At 40.3% G+C, this 23,600-nt stretch overlaps 1 protein-coding gene across 2 annotated transcripts in view; it reads left to right on the top strand.

The window, feature by feature from the left end:
• NTNG1 (netrin G1) overlaps positions 1 to 23,600 on the top strand; it is a 199,058-nt gene that overhangs the window by 120,329 nt on the left and 55,129 nt on the right. For both annotated transcript variants that reach the window (XM_073356855.1, XM_073356854.1), the window contains exons 3-4: positions 1,834 to 2,006; positions 16,699 to 16,725. In XM_073356855.1, coding sequence (XP_073212956.1) covers positions 1,834 to 2,006; positions 16,699 to 16,725 — 200 coding nt within the window. The remainder of the gene's footprint in view (positions 1 to 1,833; positions 2,007 to 16,698; positions 16,726 to 23,600) is intronic.

Below are 23,600 nucleotides of genomic sequence, written 5' to 3'. Positions count from 1 at the left end.
GTTTGTTTTACCCTGGGGATATGTGTGTGTATGGCCACTTGCTTCAGGTCATATTCCTTTTAAATGGAAGTTAGCTTGGCAGCTGTTCATTTGCACTTGCTAAAAATCTTGGCTATTCCATGTGCTGCTTTGCTCTAATTACTGGGCACTGTATGGAACAGGTAACAAATGCCCACATGAGAACCTTTTAAATCACTGGATTTATAATCATTAGGAAAACAAAGAACCAGAGTTGCTAAATACTAGTTTCCTTTCCAGGACCAATAACAAGGATATTTTACCCATTTCTGACAACTACTGGAAAGAAATAACGATGCCTTAGTGTCTCTGAACCTAGCTTTTTCCATTCCTGAAAATACCCCAACTATTTTAAAAACAATGTACATTCAAATTCTGATTCATGTAATGGTTTTGATAAGAATTGCGGTTATTTTATTTCCCATTTTGAAAAAAAAATACTTTTACCAAATTATTTTTTCTTCCCTTCAGGTGCTATAATTTTGTCAAATTAAGGTGTCAGATTAATTGTCCTTTCTGAGCAATAGGGCAGTGCTTGGTACAATACAAAGTAATAACCTGCCTCTTCAGCAAATAAGTTGGCTTCTGCAATTTTACATTCAAATATGATGTGGGTAACATATTTTTGTGGATATTGCATATCTGTTGGTACCTACTATATATCTCTATCTTATCCACAGCCAAAAAAGCAGGACCTTAGCAAAAGTTTTCCAAATGTATGTAATGCAGTACTTCTTGTTTTGTGTAAACATTTTCTTTCAGAGTAATTGGGCTTATTTCCTGGAGACCTTCTAATTACTAATTTATCATCCTCTGAATCTGTGTTTCAGAACCTAGGCAAGGAATTCACACTAGCTTTCTGAGAACAGTTTTTCTGGCATCTCTGGTACCTTTAAAGCACTATTTTATTGGTTGTATGTATAATAAAATACACCTAAAAAGTGTGTGCATTTACTGTATAACTGTTCCTTGTTAAGAAAGAGTGGGGTGTCGTCGAGTACATTTAACGGGAAACCTGAGCTTGGGATGTGACGTTGATCTCACTTTGGGCCAGACCCTGCCAAGATGGAAGCACATGACTAATTTTATCCCTGTGACTAGTCCCACTGAACTCTTTGCAGGGTGACAGATCAGTGAAAATTAGAAGTAACTCCATTGATTTCAGTGGAACTACACCAGTGTAAAACTGGTGTAAATAAGAGGAGATCAGCTCCTTGGAGTTCAGGTGAAGCTGTCAAAATGCTGCCGAACAGCAGGATACCACAATGTGGCATTTATGCATGAAACCAATTTAAGCTGGATAGATTTCTTTGGAGACATGTTAAAACAATAACACCGCAAAGTTAGAGAGAAATATATTGGTTGCCATAAGCCAACCTGTGGCTCCGGAGGCACATGCGGCTTTTCAGAAGTGAATATGCGGCTCCTTGTCTAGGCACCGACTCCGGGACTGGAGCTACAGGCGCCAGCTTTCCAATGTGCCGGGGGTGCTCACTGCTCAACCCCTAGCTCTGCCACAGGCCCTGCCCCCACTCCACCCCTTCTAGCCCCCTCCCCTCAGCCTGCCGTGCCCTCGCTCCTCCTCGCTCCCCCACAGAGCCTCCTGCATGTCACGAAACAGTTGATCGGGAGGTGCGGGGAGGGAGGGGGGAGGTGCTGATCTGTGGGGCTGCTGACGTATTACTGTGGCTCTTTGGCAATGTACATTGATAAATACTGGCTCCTTCTCAGGCTCAGGTTGGCCACCCCTGCCATAAGGAGTATTTTAGTAGGATCTCAGTAGTCTGACATAACACCCTACCTTTTCTCTGATAGGTGCAAGTGTAACCTTCATGCCATTGGCTGTAAAGAAGAAAACAAAAAATTGTTTTGTGAATGTGAGCACAATACTACAGGCCCAGACTGCGGGAAATGCAAGAAGAATTATCAGGGTCGACCTTGGAGTCCTGGCTCATATCTGCCTATTCCTAAGGGCACAGCAAATATCTGTGAGTAGTTTTGTACAACAAGGCTCTATACATCATCATAATTATAATTCTGGTCCATATATTTGAGGGGGAAAAAATAGTGCTAGCAAAAGTTTGTCATTCATTTGGGACCCAAATGTGAAACAAATCTATGTCTATAATTTGATGGAAAGATAAAAACATTTAATTGCAAGTATGGGTTAAACTCTGCCCTTATATGCACATAAATGACTCAGCATGAGAATGGTGTGTTTACATTCCAGGGCAGAACTTGGCCCCCTACAATAAAATTAAGTGCTATCAAGTGTGGCGGAAGCACCCTAAAAATGGGGGGGAACTGGCGCCCGAACTGTGGCCCCATCTTTGTTGTATGTTCTCCACTCTATTTCCATGCATGGGATTTCCATTAGAGATCATGTGAAGGGTAGGAGATCCACAGTGCAAACTGGAAAGAATTTTTCCCCAAATATGTAGAAAATAATTGAAATGACAGGGTTGGGGATTTTGGATTGTTGTTGTGTTGTGAATAGGGCAGATGTTTTCATAAAGCAATTTCTTCAAGAATTTTGATGTAGACACGGATACAATAAGAGAAGTATGCCATAGTATCATACAATTTGAAGATCACAACTTTATTGAAAACCCTTAACCAATGAGGAATCACTCCCCAAACTACCCAGCAGGACTGTATCAGTGCAGATTTCAGCTGGAAACCAATGTCCCCAGTACTACAAACCTGGAAGGCATGAGGGCAATAACGCTTTACATGAATCCCTGCCCAGGGATTCGGGCTGGAAGCCGAAGCCGCAAACTGTTCTCCTCCTTCACGTAGGAGGTAGGAGAGATGAGATAAGGGGAACTATACATCATGTGAGACATGATGGAAGCGTACCCACTCATGGTGCATCATTGTGCTCTTGGCCTATGGCAGCCAGTTTGGGTTATAGAGACCTCACATTGGACCCACTTCCTGCACCCAGCAGTGAGGTGGGGGGAGGGCTGGGTGTTCTCATTGCCTACAGATCCATACAAATACACCCTGGCTAGTGAGGTCAGCCTTTTTTTAAGGTTAAACTTCAGACCAAGTCTTTGTGAACTTGGTGGGTGTAATAATAGGTTTTAAGCACTGTGTAGGAAAATTTCAGATTTTGAGCTATGTTCTCTGCTTGAAATCCAGATTCCTTGATACTCATGCAACCACTTTGATTTGTGTGGGATTGCCAGGATATAGGCAGTGAAGGCAGAACATGAGCAGTTGTGTCTGTATATTTCTAGCTAACTCCTAGCTCAACACTGGCATAATTGCCCATGTAAGATGCTTAACCACCATTACAATACAACTTTATAGGCCATCTACTCCTATTTGCTTGATGTTACTGAGAGCCACGTGCACAGATTGTAGACAGGATATGGCCCCAAGGGTGCAATCCTGAGAAAAGGGCATGAAAACAAAAATACAGGTATCTACTCTATTTATGCATGCTGGAAATAGACAGTAATTCAGATTCCTCTAATTCAAGTTATGCACCTAAATCCCTATGAGGAAAAGAAATAAACTGAAACAAAATCATCCAACCTTTTGGACCGCACTTACTAGCTGCTTTAGAAAAAAGGCTGGCATTTCGCCCTGATTAAAAGCAAAAAGCTGGTTTTTTAATATAACCATTCACTGAAAAATTATTTAGAAGAAACAGGGGTATGTACTGCAGTTGAATGAAAAGTTTAAAAACCAGCAGCAATGTGCAATGCTTCGAATGTTATCTAACACTTCAAAGCAGCAGTAGGGAGGAATAAAAACTCAAAAATGGGTATCACAGGAAGCAGGACCGTATCAAGTCCTGAGAGTAATAGACCATGAAGTTTGGGGGCATGAAATTATGAAAAAATTCTTACCAGGTAGAAAAAATGAACCTTCAAAAAGAAAAGGGGAGGGGTACTTTGTAAGAGTATTCTCTTTTTTTCCATGTTGTAGAAAAAGTGACGGTCTAACTATGTCCGGCAAAAATTCTGAGACCACAGTTTCTGATCACAGACTCTCTACTGGCTTCATTCAGCATCCCAACTCCATACAAAACTTGCTGTGCTTGAGGTCTAGGGGTAAAATACATCAGAGTGTGAAATCAATGTTCCCTCTACCTCCATATTTCCTGTACCATTTATGTAATCGTACATCAAGTGCCTGCAAAACAATGGCATTGGCACTTGGTATCGACTGCTGACTAGCACTGGTTGGAGAAACTTTGATGGAATCATATTCCATCAGAATGGGTGGTTACATCAAAATGTTTCTTGAAATTGGGTCAATTTCACCAGAATTGTATTTGGAAAAAAAAGTCCCAAAAATTCCAACAGAAAAGTTCCAACGGTATCAAAAAATCTTGTGCTGATATTTTCAGACCAAAACATTTGCATCTTTTGTTTTGATTTTTTTAAATTTTGAATTATTAGTATATAATACAAAATTTAAAAGTTAAAATTGAAATGAAATGTTTTGAAGGGCTAGAAATGAAAAAAATGGAATTTTCCTTTGAAGAGAATTTAATTTTTTTAAAATCTTTGCTCCAATTTGGAACAAATGCAAAGTTGAAAATCCCTAAATCTATCATGAAACAAAACTGCTGTCTTTCTCTTACTTAGCTCTACTGCTGAAACCATCACAGCCAGCTTTTGTTCATGAAACTTAATTGATCAGTCTACACCAGCCATAGTCAGAACTTTGGGATAATCCTGTTTCCTATGTTCTTATTATCATCAATTGGGTTTTTTTCATGATTGAGCAAAATATTTCCCCTCTTTGCTTTTGTTCCTTGTGAAAGGGCATTGGATAGTCCAGGGGTCCAAACTCAAATGACCACAAGGGCCCCATGAGGACTAGTACATTGGCTCGAGGGCCGTATCACTGACCCCCCCTCCCCTGCCCCCACTTCACCCCTTCCATGAGGCCCTGCCCCTGCCCCACCTCTTCCCTGTCCCCATTCCAACCCCTTCCCTGATATCCCCACCCCAACTCTGCCCCCTCCCTGTCCCCAGGGGGTGCAGGAGGGGTGCAGGGTGCGGCAGGGGGCTCAGGGCAGGGGGTCCGAGTGCAGGTGGAGTGCGGCAGGGGGTCGGGGTGCAGCAGGGGGCTCAGGGCAGGGGGTCAGGGTGCAGTAGGGGTGTGGGATGCGGCAGGGGGTTGGGGTACAGAAGGAGTTCGGGGGGCAGGCTACAGCCTGGTGCGCACTGGGGGACCTGGAGGAGCGGCCAGGGCTACACACAGTCCCCTGTGCCCCCCCCCCACCAAGTCCCAGCCGCTTCCCGGAGCAGCACGGGGGCAGTGCAGGCAGGCGGGCAGGGAGCCTGCCCTTGCCCCCGGTGCGCACCGGGCTGGCCGGAGCTGCTCTAGGTAAATGCTGGGGGTGGGGGGGCACAGGGAGCTGGCGGGCTGCAGGAAATAACTCATGGGCCACGTGTTTGAGACCCCTGGGATAGTCCATCACTTACTGGAATGACGGATAACTCTGTATTTGACTGCTGCTTAACATTTCAAGTTCCATCTTGTTGACTCTTTTGTGATTAAATGTGTCTCCTGATGCTGTCACATGCCATAGGCAGTTTTGTTATGTAACAGGTTTTGACACTCCAAGTGATCTTACTGGATTTCCCACATGCCTGCTATAGAATAGCTTTTCTAGTCATCAGCCACAAATGTCTGACAGCCATTGGTCTTTTCTTTCTCCAGTTGTTTAGGTTTTCTTTCACATTCAGGTGTTACCACTATTCAACTGAGCAAAGTAGGTATCTAAGACTATTTTGGGCTCCCATTCACCAAAATTTATCCCATCAGCGAATAAACTGCACCAAACAGTCCAGACACATCTCCCAACTTCTGCCAGTCCTTCTCCCAGGTCATACCATGACATGAAATGAGGGATTGATCAGGACAACATGGACCTAGGTTCCTTCCCAGGCAACAGCCATCCAGCCAGCCATAAGCAGCTTGCTAAATTATATCTGCATTGGGACTCTCTCTGACAATAGGACCTGGATCTCAGCAATACTTCCTTAATCCTACTCTGCCTCATAACTCTTTTTACTTGTAATGTGGCACAGCTGTCACACAGAGGGGTTTTGGCAGGAGATATGACACTTGAGATATTATGCTGATTTGCCATCCAGACTCATCTGTTTGGCACCCATTCTTATTAAAATATGATGACATAGTGCCATTTTAAAGGAGTGATATGAGTGAAGGGGGCCAAGAGTTTGTATATTAGCAGGATTCCTAGTCATGTCCCTAAATAGCTACCCATCTTGCTCATGCATGCCCGCAATTAGAGAGAGATCCTATCCCTATTCCTTGTCAAAGCTAAATTAGCTTCACTGAAGTTAGTATGTGAGGTTGGCTCAAGTGACTGGAAGTAGCTTTCTAAAGAGATGCTACTTCCATCTGTAGGTTGGAAGAAGCCTCTGTGGTATGATACTGATATGAAGTATGGGACCACTCCTGCTTGAAGGGCAGTGTTGTACAATGATGATAGATCCATGATAGGCAGGAAAGATGAGGTAAGTGGGGTAAAATGTTACAAAATAGCAGTGCTTCCTGTTGTTCTCACTATGTACAACTTACTGAACTTGGCTAGCTCATGAGGACTTAGAGCAGGTAGTAAGCCACAGACTGACGCTGGGAGACCTGATGAAGGGAAAAGAAAATAAATGGCAGTGTATTTGAGCTCAGGCATTCAGGGAAAGAGAAATGTCAGGATAACCTGCAGCTGATTAACTGCCTTCCCTCATATTAGACATCAACTTTAGTGGTTAATAAAAGGTTCCAGATTCACACTTGAAAAACGATACACTGTAAGTAACATTTGCTATATTTTTAAGAAGTGTGACTTGCAAAATTATTCTAATGCACTATTCCCTGTCCACTAACCCTTTGCAGTTGTTTTTGATAGTTATAGTGACACCTACTGTTGGGAGATGGAATACTTCAGTTTCACTGACTGACTTGAAACAAATCTGTTTAAAATAAACTGCAGCAACGAAACTACTTTGGCACAGTCACTAAATTCTAGCATAAGAAAGCAAGGTGACTGTTGCACAAATTATTAAGAGTCCTAGGATGGGTTGTGTTTTCTTTGTGGCTCCCAAAAGTTCTTAATGCATTGTGCTTTCTTAGAAATAAAGTATGCCCAGGCATGCCTCTACACACCCAAAACTCCCATTAACCTCAGTAGGAGCTTCCTACATATAGAGACTGAAAGACTGGGCCTGAGAGACTGAACTACCAAGGGAAAAGGGCCTATGTTTTAAAACATTGATCAACTATTTTCTCATGCCTGTTCAAATGAAAGAGAGCCACATTTCTAGTGATATTGCTTGGAGGAGCATAGACACAGAATAAGTGATAATCCTCACATACACCATTCCCTTGCAGTGAATTAAAAAATTGTGACTTTCTAAAGCAAACAAATGCAATTTTTACAGAAGCAGGAGTTCTAGGGCTGTTACAGGGAAATGGATAAGCCAGGTTTCCTGAGAAATTTTCTGTGTGTAGTCCTCTGGGTCAACAGACATTTGAAAACACATGATCATAACTAATCAGTCCCCTTGGAGGATTAGAAGAGGCTAGTTTCTTACAGCATCTCAGGATTTTCAATCACTAGGAAATTTGTAGTTTCTAAAATTGATGCTGAAGTTATGATGCTGTAATCATACCTCAGCAGGGCACTTGAAAAAGGAAAAAAGACTCACTGCCAGGTCATGCTGCAGTACAGATATTCTAGCAAAGCATCAGATGTGGAATTTAACATCTCTGAACTGACTCCTTGGTCCAGGATCCAAATTTAGTTCACCTCCAGGTGTTAAAACATACAGTGTGGAATGCTCCAATTAAAGGAAAGCATCCTTTTCAAGAAAGATTCTGATATAGTTAATAATCAGCAATTACTATCAATCCATCTTTGAAGTCAATTGTTTATTGGCTGTTATATACTTTATATAAACCTGCAAAAGAATTCTAAAACTCATTTTCTCTGTGAGGATCTGATTTTATTAAATAATGTCATTTTCTTTACTATGTAGTTAAGAAAGGTTAAGTATAATTTTTCTTCAATAGGTAATAGAGAAAAATTTGAGATTATTTCATAAAAATCAGATGAGTGATAATTGGAGAAATGCAAGTTATAAGCCTTTAAAAAGACAACTCCAGATATTTTCTATCAAATATTGTGGCTATATGTATATATATTTACAGTGAATTTGCTTATAACACAAGTCAAATCTAAAAATATAGCTATTACTAGAGAGCTATCTGTGGAAGTACATGGTTCTGAGCTTTACTTATGGAGGTTGCTAATTTCCCTGTGATCAGATTAACTGACAGAGAGAATCTCTCTCTCATTGATTTCAGAGGGGAAAGCATTCAGATATATTTCAGAGTAACAGCCGTGTTAGTCTGTATTCGCAAAAAGAAAAGGAGTACTTGTGGCACCTTAGAGACTAACCAATTTATTTGAGCATAAGCTTTCGTGAGCTACAGCTCACTTCATCGGATGCATACCGTGGAAACTGCAGCAGATATTATATACACACAGAGATCATGAAACAATACCTCCTCCCACCCCACTGTCCTGCTGGTAATAGCCTATCTAAAGTGATCATCAAGTTGGGCCATTTCCAGCACAAATCCAGGTTTTCTCACCCTCCACCCCCCTACACACAAACGGTAATAGCCCATCCAAAGTGACAACTCTCTACACAATGTGCATGATAATCAAGGTGGGCCATTTCCTGCACAAATCCAGGTTCTCTCACCCCCTCACCCCCCTCCAAAAACCACACACACAAACTCACTCTCCTGCTGGTAAAAGCTCATCCAAAGTGACCACTTTCCCTACAATGTGCATGATAATCAAGGTGGGCCATTTCCAGCACAAATCCAGGTTTTCTCACCCCCCCACCCCCATACACACACAAACTCACTCTCCTGCTGGTAATAGCTCATCCAAAGTGACCACTCTCCCTACAGTGTGCATGGTAATCAAGGTGGGCCATGTCCAGCACAAATCCAGGCTCTCTCACCAGAGTGAGTTTGTGTGTGTGTCTGTGTGTGTCCCCGGGGATGGGGGGGGGGGGGACAGTGGGGTGGGAGGAGGTATTGTTTCATGATCTCTGTGTGTATATAATATCTGCTGCAGTTTCCACGGTATGCATCCGATGAAGTGAGCTGTAGCTCACGAAAGCTCACGCATTCAGATATGAACACTGTATTTAGTTGTATTTAAATGTGTTTTAAAGTGGTGTGTAGGAAAATGCAGTTTTGTTATAAATTAACTTGGTATTGTTTACTTTTTATATTTAGATGAGGAGTGGGAGTTCTATATCAAGATAGATAATGGGTCTGATTCTCCATCACTCTGCAGCCTATTTGAACCATTCCACTAGTGTAAAGGGGCCAGAATCCCGGTGAATCAGACCAACTGAAAATTCCCTCAGTGACATAGAAGCCTTAGGCCAGACTCTCCCCAAAAGCCTTGCCATGGGAATGTGGTTGTCTCTCCACTCCAACTATTCTTGAATGCCAGAATGGTCCATTAGTGCCACAGACAGTCAGGTGCATAGTAGAGCAGCCATAAGGTGCAAACTCTCACATGACCCCAGGATCAGCGAAAAAGAAAGGTACCTTAAACTTTCCTTTTGCTCATCACCTTAAGTGCTTGCACCAAGCACAGCTCAACCAGAGAATCAAGTTTAATATGTGCCTCCAGAACTCCAGACAATTGATGTTACTATAAAGCAGGGGTTCTCAAACTTCATTGCACTACGACCCTCTTCTGAAAACAAAAATTACTACAGGACCCCAGTGCGCTGTGTTACTCTGGAACAGTTAATATTTTAAATTTAAAAAGTATTAAAGACCATATCTAGAAAAAAGTAGCCACTAAATATTTAAATTCACAAAACAATCTTTATATCCAGCAGTAAAAAATAAATATGTACCTTATGGGAGGGGTATGCTTGTACAGTAGCTCCTCACTTAAGGTTGGAGTTATATTCCTGAAAAATGTGACTTTAAGCGAAACGATGTTAAACGAATCCAATTTCCCCATAAGAATTAATGTAAATCGGGGGCTTAGGTTCCAGGGAATTTTTTTTTTGCCAGACAAAAGACTATATTTTATATATATAAAACTTATATTGTGTGCATTTATAAACAATTTAATACTGTACACAGCAATGATGATTGTGAAGCTTGGTTGAGGTGCTTAAGTCAGAGGGTGGAATGTTTCCCAGTGAATGCCTTACTGCTAACTGATGAACTAGCAATTGGCTGAGCCCTCAAGGGTTAACTTATTGTTAATGTAGCCTCACACTCTACAAGGCAGCAGGAATGGAGGGAGGGGAGACAGCATGGCAGACAGAGACACACACCGTATGTGTGTGTGTTGTGCATTTCCCCTTTAAGTATGCTGATCCACTCTGACTTAACAAGGCAGTGTATTTAAATCAGCAAGCTGAGACCACAACTGCTGCCAGGAAGCTCCCTCCGTCCTGAGCCCTGTCCTGTGTCTTCCTGTTCTATGGGGATGGGGTAAGCGGGGTGCAGAAGCAAGGGAGAGGGGGACACCCTGACATTAGCGCCCTTCTTCCCCCATCCAGTCCCCCCGCAGGCAACTGATAGCCTGCTGCACAGGGAACTTAGGGGAGCAGGGAGCTGATGGGGAGGCTGCCGGTCCATCCTGGTTCAAAGCCCCCCACCAGCTCGCTGCAACGGGATGCTCTTCCTGCAAGCAGTGGACAAAGCAGTCGGCTGCCAAAGGACGTTATCAGGGAGCATTGCGCAACTTTAAACAAGCATGTTCCCTAATTGATCAGCAGTGTAACAACGAATCAGCGTTAACCTGGATGACTTTAAGGGCATGGCTAAACTTCCAGATGTAGAGCGCTTTGAGTTAAACCAGCCTTCGGAGAGCACAGTAGGGAAAGTGCTGCAGTCTGTCCACAATGACAGCTTCAAGTGCACTGGCGTGACCACATTTGCAGCGGCATTGGGAGCGGTGTATTATGGGCAACTATCCCAGCATGCAAGTGACTGCAACGTGCTTTTCAAATGGGGGCGGGGGATGGAGTGTGACAGGAAGTGTATTGTGTGTATGTGGGAGTGGGTTTGGGGGGTCCTGAGAGCATATCAGCATGCTGTCTTGTAAATTCAGACCGGAGCAGACCACCTCTCCCCCGCTTCCCTCTCTCATACACAGCATTCCACACTAATGGTTGCTTTGTCTCAGAGCAGATAAGCAGCTGGCTGTCAGAAATGGCGCTTACAAAGGGCATATCTGCATTCCTGCAGCAATTCAAAAACAATGACAAGAGTGGCCACTTGACTTAAGGGGATTATGGGACGTTTCTGGAGGCTGATCAGAGCACAGTAATGCAACATCTCGTTCACACTGATTCCTGGGCATTTCAGCCAAGACGCAGCAAGCGTTAATCTTCTCACCAAGGTGGAGTACCAGGAGCACTCTAGCCATGGAGTCAGAGCGCTCTAAGTGCCTTGCCAGTGTGGACAGATAGTGAGCTATAGCACCCAGGGCTGCTTTAATGCTCTCTAACTCGCAAGTGTAACCAAGCCCTAAGTTAGAGTTACTGTATTGATTAACACAAATCCTCGAAGTGGGGCTCTGTGTGGCTGAGATAAAGACAGAGGTCATCTTCAACAGTGAGATGGGCCCTGTATTTGTTTTTCAGTAAGGTCAGTGCTGAAAAACCAGCTACACACAGGAAGGTGGACAAAAATGGCCTGAGCACTTTCAGTGCTGTAGATGACAGCTCTGGATATTCTTCTCACACAGAAATCCAGAAGTTAGCAAGAGGTTGTTCAGAAAATCTCATCATCAATGTCTCATGACAGGAAAGGTCCATTAATGTTTCTTTGACTATAAGTAACATAACAGCACTTCTGCATTAAAGCGATTTCTAATCCACACCTCTGTTTTCTGATCATTTTCAGGGAAGTACTCCCTAAACTGCAGTTTAAGGCTTTCCAGGTGGCTGCATAATGGGTTGCAAGTCATGCTTTGGCAAGGCATTTTCATCCAAAAAGTCATCCAGTATAAAACCCCTTCAAAACTGCCAGTTTCCACATGCACATACCATAAGGAAAGTTTCTTGATTCAGCTTTCAATTTTGTCAGTGAGAGAAGTGAGGTATTTAACTCATTTAGGCATTCAAAAATGTCTTCCAGGTAAGCTAGCAAAGTAAGCTACTTGGTACCTGCAAACTTTTCGGCCAGCAGGGAATCTTCATCTGAGCTCAAACAAATAATTGAGAACCTTTCCGTGAGACAGCCACCAAACTTTTGTGTGATGAAGTAACTGATGGTGCTCAGCTCCCATCTCACCACACAAACAGATGTACACTTGTTGAGCTGCTCTTGACTGTGTGAACAGTTTCATTATGAACTTGTTTTAGAACGGGTGGCTTTTTGTTGTTGTTGCAACTAGGGCTTGCCTGTGTATAAAACAGTGCATCCAAACTGCTTGCGGTGCAACAGCCTGCACTCAGGTGACTGGCCCACTGTTTTTTCCAGTTATTGCACAAATGCTGTCACTGCAAATTCCTACACAGCACTGCCATTCCAAGTCAGAATCAGAGACAAAAGCACTGAAAAGTGCAAAAAGCTATTCCCATGTAGCATGCTGTAGTAATGGCTGGCAGAACAGAAATTCCTCTTGGAGTTTTTCATCGTTCTCAAATTTTACATATGTCAACATCTGGACAGTCCCCGGCACATCTGTTGTTTTCGCCAAGTTGAATGGGGGAAAAAAGAACTTTGCTTGATTTTGGCGATCACTTGTTCAGTCACATCATTTACCATACTGTGAATACACCTGGCAATAATGTCATTAGACAGGGGAATTGAATCAAATTGAGTCACTGCACCTTGCCCCAATATAATCAAATCATTCCTTGGCACATGGCAGAAAAGAAGTTTCTCCAATAGAGTGTGGTTCCCTTTTTTTACATATCCAGTATGACACAGCAGAAGATGCCTCAAGGGCGCTCTCATTTGTTGTAGCTGCCAATCTGAGAACTCTCTTCTGGCCCTGTAGCTCTCTCAGCTTTTGCTGGAAAAAAAAATCAAGTGGTTTTGTTTGAATAGAACTGCACCATGTTTCCAAGTGGGTGCCACATTTTAGACGGTTTTAAGCTCTCCTTTGCTGGAATTTTGCCACACACTGTGGCCATGGATCCCCCTCAAAACCAGCCCAGTAAATCCCTATTCCAAATATTTCAGATTGTATTTTCAGTTTCTTAGTTTTTTACTGCTGCTTAGATCCTTGTTGTGAGCTCTTCTTTTGCTGCAAGTGGCAACCGATTCCCATTCATTACCCCCCTTTCCTCCACCTTTTTTCAGAAAACAGTCCCTTGCTAAAATTATTTCTACAGCAACTTTTCAAACTGGCTTTATCTACAAGATGCACTGATTCCTTTCTAGGTGCTGAGTAGAGGAAGTGATGTACAGAGCTGGGGTTAAGAGGTGGGAACCAGGGCAACTGCCTGTGGCCCCATGCCACAGGGTGCGCAAAGCTAAGTTGCTCAGGCTGGAAGTCCTGCTGTGGATGAGCTTGGGCTCTGGCTGTCAGCCCTATGCCACCGCAAGGCTTCCACTATCAGCACAGGGCTGACAACCCAAGCCCTGCCATGTGCAGAGCTGAAATTTGTGGTATGAAACTCAGGGCGGGCAGGTGCCCCACCAGCCTCCCTAAATGGCCCCCCGTGGCTTCAGTCTGAGCCCCATGATTGCAGGACTCAGGGTGGGGCTTTCTGCCCAGGCTCCCTGCCAGTCTAACTCTGGCCCTGATGACCCCATTAAAACAGGGTAGCAACCCACTTTGGGGTTGCAACCCACACTTTGAGAACCATTGTTATAAAGCATTTCCCTGTTATGTGCAAAATTTATTTTTCTGTCTTTTTCCAGGGCCAAAAATATTTTAGGAGACAGAGAGAAGTTCACTGCCACTCAGAGCTTCTCTTTCCTTTTTGAGAAATCTGTATGGAAATAGCAAAAGAAGCTTCTCAAATAGGGAATGTGAAAACAAGCTAACAATATTAATGCAAAGTCCTTCAGGCAAGCAGTTACCTTGTTTTCATTACTCCTTATTGCTAAGGAAATGTTCATCATTATTTTTCACTGAGACTTTTGAGATACAGTAAAGGAAGAGGAGTACAAATTAATAAGAAAACCTCTCCCTACCTTGCAACTTGCCTTGGAGAGGAAGAGAAGGTGTGGGGGGTATGTGTGTATATTTTTGTTTGTGTGTGTGTGTGTGTACACATAAAAGGGAATATTTAATACCATTTCACAGGGGAGCTGTGAGAATATTACCTGCCTTTTTATCTGTACAAGTCCCATCTGTGTATAAAGAAAATAAAACATATTCAAAACATGACTAAACTGCCACATATAAATGGTAATATATGTTACTAAAGCTCATCTAAAAATAGTATTCCAAGTTGAGTTCCTTTTCTATTTAAAACAATGGGGAAGAGATTCTATCATTGTTACCCTGTTTCCAAGAAAATATGGCAGCAGTGGAATGAGAGGTTTTTTATTTCTATAAATACAATTTTAATGTTCTCTATTTAAAAATATCAGTGTTGTAGTCTGTGATACTAATTACATGATTCTGAAATTTTGAAACATTGATGGAGTTTCCATTTAAATATCAGTTTATTCTCAGCAGGAGTCAAATACATTGTTTTATAAATAGTGTTTGCATATGGAGCCCGGTCCTGAAAATTGCTGAGAGTCTTCTGTAAGGTGATGCTCTGCACCTTGCAGGACTGAGCACATAGGGTTTCCAAACAGAATATAAAACTTTTGGGACACGATTCTCACAAGTACCCAAAAAGTACCTATCTGTAATTGAGGCGGGGAGTCACAAAGGGGCCATTTATGATTCCCCGACCCTGGACCTAGTAGTGCTACATGGCCCCAAGCAAGAAATAATTTAGAGCTGCCTCAGTATGTACAGCTTTTCCTCCCAGCCACGCTCCTAAACCGGATTGCAGTGGGGACTGTACGGGCAGGCCTCGACTTTATGACGTCCCTCTTAAGACAAACAGCACTTACCACGTTTCTGAATTGGCACCCTGATTCGACTTACGGCCACTGGTTTCGACTTTACGATGCTCGGTCCTGCAACAGAGTGTATTGCCGTTCTGATTTACAACGTTTCGACTTACTACGCAATTTTCAGGAACCAATTGTGTCGTAAATCCAAGTACTGCCTGTATTCGGTTGTGTATTCTACACCCCCCAGTGATGGTTCCACCTTGGCAGAATCCTCAGCAGACTTGAGAAGCCCAAGGCTCTACTGGTGTAAACAATCTGATAGAGCCTAGGATATAGCCATAATGCACAGTAGGTTACTACCTAATATATGATAATGAAAATAATTATAATAAAATAAGCCTGATTCTGCAGCCCTAGTCTACACTGAGTAATGCATACTCCTGCAAGTCATTCCCTTGAGTAAACGTCGCAGAATCCATCCCACAGTTTCTCTGCATTAAGAATTTCAGGAAGAAATTTAAAAGGATAGTAGATGCTAATGGAGAAATAGATTTCTACACTATAATATGCCATCAAAACTCAATAAAATGTATAAAAGGCAAACAATTTAACTGAGATGATGCAAGTAGCACGGATTTAAATACTGATCTGCAGTTTGTGGCTTTAACTTGTGGGCCTGTAAATAGTCTCATAGGCATGTTTCACTTTAGCTAAGGAGAACTATATTGCAAGGAATATTGCATGTCCACATTTTCTACCAAGTCCAGTCACACTCTAAAGTGGTTCTCCCACATTAATTCAACTTGAGAATTGAAGTGAGAGAAGAAAAATCAATGAGGGGCATGATCAATATGAGTGACCTAATGTGTTGTATTATTTTGCTCAATTAAATTTCTATTACATAGCTTAATCCAGACAACTGACAGGTAAAAGAGGAACAAAAAATGATAGCTAGATAAAGTTAATCTAATAAAAAAACAAATGATTTTCAGCAGCCGACTGAAGCAGCTAATAATGGATCTATCCCTGTAGAGACACCGCCCTACTTATGCAATCATTCCATTCCGGAAAGCCTTGCGTAACTCGAATTTTGTGTAAGTCAGAAACATATACCTGTACATTATGCAAAAATTTCCGCAACTCGAAAATCCTATTTCTGGCTTATGGAACTTTTTCCATAAGTGCGAATTTGCGTAAGTTGGGGTTTTGCGTAACCCGGGGAGCCTCTGTATTAAAACAGTTTCCTAGATATACCTGATACATCATGACCTGTATTTATTGTCCAGACCAGAAACCTAATAACTGTTTAGTATGAATACAGAACTGTTCTGAACAACTGCATGAAGTTATGAGAGCAGAAAAATGCTGCATGTCTCAGAAATACTCCAAATGTCATTTTTGAACACAACAAATACCTTCCAAAAATTCCCTGCAATCTCATATTAAAGAATCCAAAGCCTCTACAATTAAAAATAGAAGGCTTGGATGATGTATGTGCAAGTGCTTGGTTCTAGCTGTTAATTGATACAGTATTCTGAAGTTTATGAGAGTATGAGAAAATAAGTTCCAAATATTTGATGCAATGCCACAGCCTTTTAGACACTTACAGTAAACTGCTAACTATGCCCTTTTTACTCTCTTTTTCTACAGGTATTCCCAGTATTTCCAGTATTGGTAGTAAGTAATAAAAAGCAAATCTAGAATAGCTTTGCTATGTTATTCAGCTTCTTAGCTCTATTTTCCCAACATCCATTTCTGTTGTAGATAATGTTTCACTGAAATGTGCTTTACGGTAAGGGGACTGTATTATTGACTTTGCCATGCTGCATTTACATGTAACTGCATTATGTGATCAAAGAGAATATGTTATGTAGCTCATGAAAGTACATCTGTCTGAAAACACAGCTTCTTGATCAACAAATAAAAGAGTTAGCAATACAAATTGGAACATCAGGATGGCATTGGGTAGAAAAATATTACCAAGTACATTTTCCAAAACACCAAACTTTATTAATACCTAAGAAGAGTAGAGCCCTTAAAGCTGCATATATGAATAGATAAATATAAGGGGAAATGGAAGAATGCACTAACATGCATTTCTTTTTGTTTTTAATCTAGTGAATGTAGAGCATCCATCAGAGTCTTTCCATTGATTCATAGATTCCAAAGCCGGACAGGGACAGTGGTGATCAGGCCATAGAGCTAAACTAGAGAATATCTTTTCAATTGACATCAGTGGACTCTAGGTCAGGTCTTGAACAGAATAAACAGGTTCTTTGTTGAGATTCATTTTATTGTATAAAATTAAAATATTTAAAACAACTAATAACATATGAAATTGCCTTTTTTTAAAATCAACTATTATAAATAAAAACAATGCAAAAAAATAAGAAGATGGTATTTGAGTCAAACCATCCTACGTGTAAGCGGGTATGGTCATGGAATGACAGCTAATTAGAAATAAAGCACTGAAGCAGAAAAGGTATCATTCAAGTAGCTGTGTGAAAGAATGGTCCTGCACAGCCTCTGCTTTGCATAGGCGTTAGGCACAGATTTTGTACTATGCAGGTCTATCACAGTTTAAGCAGTGTCAAAAGATTTTTTTTTGTTTGCAATACCTGATATCTGGCTGAAAAGCAATATTCTGATCATTTGGATAAAGCAGCTGCCTTGCTTCTTATAAATGCGTGGTCAGGTCTTTCAATAAATCAGTTCAGTTTACTTAAGCGCATGAACAGGCTTAGGCACTGACTTGTTAAGCACTAGACAGCATGTTAAATGCCATCAAAACTAGCCTCTTTGTAAATGAGAGTAGTGTTTCATGTCCATTTAGATGCCAGCTTAATCCTATGGCATCCAGTTTGCAACCTTAAATAGCAAAGCAGCATGAAAGACGACAACTTGCCAATGAAAGTCTTCAGTTTTGAGAGTCTAAGTTTTCTGCTTTAGTGTCTCCCTCAACATTTGCCTCACTGCAAATGCACAATGATGTGCTACTTTCACAATCTTGACAATTGCATTTGCACATGTATTTTGTATCCAAAAAGGGAACTAAATAAAAGGCAGTAAAAAGAGATTATGAAACTATTATTCCCTGGAATCCTACGATCATAAGTAACAGAAATGGATAAATGGCAAAATAGCTTTTTGGAGCTCAGTTGTGCTACTGTTTGTCAATACTGTGTTGCATGGACTACATTGTTGTGATTTTCACTTTACACTCCATACAGCCTTCTTCATCACATTCACCATCTCTGAGCATCAGCAGATGTTGGCCTTTGAATACTTAATAGGGAAACTCAAATATTTTTTAATCAATGGTGACCTGAAAGGATGCATTGTTGACCTCTTTGAATTCTATGAACTTTTACAGTGGGGTGATTAGTGTCATTTACTTATTAAAATGAACAAGATTCTGTTTAACATCCCTTAGGAAATATAGTAGTTACTGCACGTCTATGCCTTATCTTAAATATATCCGGTATGGATGTCCTTTGAATAGATGAGGCAGGGTTCAACAAATTTCCCTGCCCATGTGGAATGCATGAAGCATGAGCACCAATTTATGAGTACACAAAGAGATGACTACAGTGTTTGGCTCCTACCCACTAGATTCCTCCTCCCCCACAGGAGTATTGAGTAGCTTGGGGAAAAAAGTGGCTGTTCATGGCACAATTTTCTAACAGCCTTTCCTATAGGATAGAAATAACAGAATTGTCATTAAACAATGGAGAGCCCCTTGACTTCTTGGTCCTACTCCACTATGTAACTATGTTTTAACAGAATTACAATCAGTACTTAAAAAACAAACATGATTAATTACTTGAGGCTGCTTTAATGGATTCTGCATGATTTCTTCTTTTTTTTTTCTTGTCTATGCTAATACAATATATGTGTTCATAATAGTAGATTTCTGTCCTCGGCTGGGGACAGGAAATTATTCTCAGATGACACCGTTTTTTTGCCTCTATGAAACAATAAACTGGTGTATTGGCTTTTGTATGCTTCAAGCTTTTCACAGTTTAATACGGAAAAAATGAACACAAAACTGCCAACATACAAAGAAAATGTCACTGCAACAGATGTTCATGTAACACCCATAAGACTTTTATGATCAAAGCATGCCCAAAGAAAAATCAACAATGTATATATTTATCTATGCGTACATATATGTATAATACTGCGTTCTCTTTGATCTCAAAGCATCTCATATTAAAGCAGCACATCATTAAAGTTTAAACACAAAGAAAGAGTGGTCATTAAGTAAACATCCTTTCTGATCATCTACAACAAAAAAAATTAAACCAGAGCTTTCCCATTAAGGTCATTTGTACCTGCTGTTGTCTTATCAATTGAGTAATAGGTTCTTTGATCATTTCCAGCATACTTGATTCCAGTGCTGGTCTTTACAGCATTTTTCAGGCATGACTGGAAAAATATTGGTGAGATTGTTAGCAATTTATGAATCCCAAAACCATTTCATAATTATGTAAGCTTTTATGATCAGTGATGCCTTCATCCAATTTATAAAATTATACAAAAAGTTACTCAGACTTACTTTAAATAATAATTGTATGTAGGCAAATATATCAAAATGTATTTTATTGTGAACAAATAGCAAAGTGATTAGCTTGTACCTAAATGCCTGACCTTAAAAAACTTTAATCTTCTATCGGAAAGCTTCTATCCTTATTCCTGTGGAGCATAATTTCACTAATTATGCTAAACAGTTTGTTATAAAGAATATAATTAGACATGGATAGGATTGACATGATATGCAAATAGCTTTGTGTGGGTGATTATCACCTCTGAAGCTTGCTGGTGGCAGATGAGTCAGAGTTTAGCGACAGACCATATATTGAAATGCAAGATGCAATCAAGACAATCAAATGGTAAATGGTAAATCAAAATTTATGTTTTGTTTTTTGTTTTTCTAATTGCCAATTTCAAATAAACAGAAATCTCTCTTGGAAGGATAACCAATTCAAGACACAAAAGTCTAAAGATTGTACAGCATGACTTTCATGCATTGCTTTCATAATCTTAAAATATCAGCTGGGTATTTTTCAGGTTTGGCAAGTGTCAGGATGAACACTTCTTTCAGTGGTCTCAGATATGCTTATATGAATTTGCACGTTACCCAAGGTTTTTGCTAACAAACACTTGAGTTCCAGTTCTCCCATTATTTTCATCACTGTAAATATTACCGTCCTGATATCATGCATCACTGAAGTCAGTAGGAGTTTTTGTCATTAACTTTAGTGGTTGCAGGATTGAGCCCTTTCTGTAGAGCCAAGTTCTGGTCCTGAATGCAATTCCCATTAACTTAAGCAGGAGAGTCAACGTGCATAATGAAGTGCAGACTTTGGCCCTTGTTTATTAATCTTTCCCTATTATTATTTGAGTTGATATATTAGTACATAAAGAAAAAGTTTCCTCTCCTGTCAAGAGACAGGAAAAAGTTTCCTCTCCTGTCAAGAGACCTCTCAGATGTTTTTCTCCTTGAAGACATTTTAAACTGGCTTGATATTATATAGATGTTGGTTTTGACACAGCAACAACATATTCTGATTTGGGTTTTGTTTGATACAAGTGTGAATTGTGAATAAAATAACAAGGTTAATCATCTTCTTAGCCAAGCATTGTTATTAATCATCATAGTCATAACATCAAGGAAGCTACAGTATTTGTCCCCACGCTCCCTCTGCCTTAATACTTCTAAATCCCAAAAATAAAAGTTTAATTTGAATTGCTCTTTAACTAATTAGATTTTCTATAATATAAAAAATTCATTGTGCAAGTAGAGCATAATACATTAATTTGAACTCCAGATCTGGAAGAAAACCTTAATGTCCCATGTGATAAGAATTTGGGAATCTTTTATACTATTTCTTCAGTAAGTCTCATCACAAATCTATTTCACATTTGTACAATTTGTACAATTTACAGCACTTCCTGAAACTGAATGAGCAAAGGAACTTAACTACCACTTCACCCTGGAAGAGAAAATTCCCATGTGGGGTGACAGTAGCTTAGGAGAATCTATATGCTACAACACTGTGAAAGGTAAACTACAGAAGTTTACATTGGGGGCAAAAAAAAAAAAAAAGTATTTTCACCAGGTCCACCAACATAACACATCTGAATAGCCTGGCTTTAGCCACCAGTAGACACAGCCAATGGCACTTCAATATTTTTCATATTCACCATTTTTGAAGGTGCACTCTTTATCACTTCCAGCTAATTTCAAAGTTAGTTTGTCACAGTTACCTTAACTGACTACACTATGTGGAGGAATTGCACTGCTGTCTTCAGTTTAATTGTTAATGAGGTAAAAGCAATCAAATGATGAGACACTGGAGAAAGTCAGCAAGCATTTAATCTCTGCCATGACAGCTGTGCAGTGCTGGCTGTTCTTACTACAAAGCCACAGAAAAATGTATAGTTAAAATGACTAAAAAAATATGAAATTTTTCTCCACCTCTCTTTCCCCATGTCCACCTCTGCCCTCCTCCTTCCTAACAATATTCAGTGAATTCCATAGAGTATAGAAGACTGAACTCTCCAAATCAGCTCTCTGACTTTTAAATCAGATCCTGATTACAGAGAGAGAGAGAGAGAGAGAGATCTTCTGCACCACAGTCTGATATACCAAGTCTTCAACATTAACAGCCAATTTCACCAGTTCTGTAGTAGACCAAAATAACTCTACTCCATAGGAAAAGATTTAGAGCTCTCCTCCTCCATGAACTATTTAGATCTACTATGTATTCTTATTACTACTTTCCTTTAGGTAACCAGAAAATGTCATCAAGCCTGTTGAGTTTGAAGAGACCCAGATAGCCTGCTTGTTAGAAACAGTGGATTTTTTCTGATTTATGAAAACTTTCCACCACAGGATCATCGGGGCCCATTGAAACCATTTCTGCAGAAGCGTGCTCTCTTTCTGTGAGAGAATAGCTGGACACCCAAGCCACTAATTCAATTCAAATTCTTCCAACAGTTGTAAAAGCTGTTATGGCTGAGGAGCTTCCACGCCAAATAAAACAACTCCATCTCCACTTTAATGCAGTATTTTCATCCGTCTAAGGAAGAGGTATGAAATGTCTTACATTGCCCAAAAAAATAGTCTAGCTAGCACTGGTTAACATTTTTTTAATTTTAAATTTTTGAATTCCTAAAACGAGGGAGATTTAGACTAAATTTTGAAACATTTCTTTTTTGCTCAGTTTTATTCTATAGTATTCTATTAACCTGTGAGAAAAAGTTGATTTCATCCCTAAGGTAAGCTTCTTGCATGAGGTAGGCATCACCCTGATTTGAAATAAGAAATACAATGAGGGTGAAATACTGTCCTTGTCATAGTTTACTCCCCGAGAGTGGTGATAAAATATCACCTGATCTAATTATACCCATTTATGCCAGGAATTCATATACAAATCTTCCACTGATTTAAATAGGAGTGGCATATGCTTTCATTTATTAATTATTTGTATTACAGTAGCACTCAGAGGCTCCAAATGAGAACAGGGCCCCTTTGTGCGAGGCACTCTACATATGCACTACAAGAGACATGCCTTTAACTGAACTTACAGTCTAAGAAGACAGTGGCAGGGCCAAGCCTAAATGATCAGGTGCTTTACTTCAGCTTGGAATGATTTAAATGAAATTGGATTGTGATTTTTTTAGCATTCATGCTTTTCTTACTTTTTAAATAAAAATGGTTTAAAAGTGAAGACTTTTAAACAAATTTTCCCCAATCACAAAATTCTCAATTTCTCGGACAGTTGTGTCATTGCTATTATGTACCAGTCAAATGATCACTTGGTCATTCAAGTGGCCCCTGTCAATCTTCAGAGTGAACTAAACTCAAGACTGCTTTTTATTAATTATTTTATTAATAATTGTAAGCAAATGCAATCTTTGTGTAATACTGTTAGCTTAGGAGACAAATACTCTGACTAGGCAAAGAACATGCATAGCACATGGAGCAGTAATATCCTCTTTCACACACTCCATTAACAACGTTCCTCAGTGTTGCTCTGGAAGGATAGCACCTTGGATTGAGAGCACAGTTTAATTACCTTGTCAACTCAGTGTTTGGCCACTTGAAACAGCCAATAAGGATGATGCTTAATTTCTGCTGACTGTGGCAGTGGTTTTTGTGTTCCAATCCATCCAGTTGGAATTGGGCTGAAACTACCAACTTATTTCACATAAACCTCCCAAATTAAGACCATACTGTGCCAGTTGGTCCAAATTTTGATTTCCAGTGGTCATTTGATACATATTCCCTCCCTTCCTTTAGCACTACAGATTGTTCTAACATTGTTATAAAAGAATCCAGTGAAAAGAAAAGCAATAGCGAAAATTTCTATTGGCCTTTAAGTCTATGAGCAAGTGATTATAAACTTGTTAAGCATCATACAATAATTTTCTCCTTACTACCTGGGCAAGATGTTGCAGGATGGATTAACCAGCAGTACAGAATTTTTTTCCAAGTAATGTTTAAAATAGATTGTCTGCTAAGCTACATGTCTCACATCCCTCTA

Source organism: Lepidochelys kempii, chromosome 8 (assembly GCF_965140265.1).
Source record: "Lepidochelys kempii isolate rLepKem1 chromosome 8, rLepKem1.hap2, whole genome shotgun sequence".
In the NCBI taxonomy this organism is placed as follows: Eukaryota; Metazoa; Chordata; order Testudines; family Cheloniidae; genus Lepidochelys; species Lepidochelys kempii.
The sequence above is the reverse complement of the archived record's forward strand: the minus strand, read 5'-3'. Positions and strand labels throughout refer to the sequence as shown.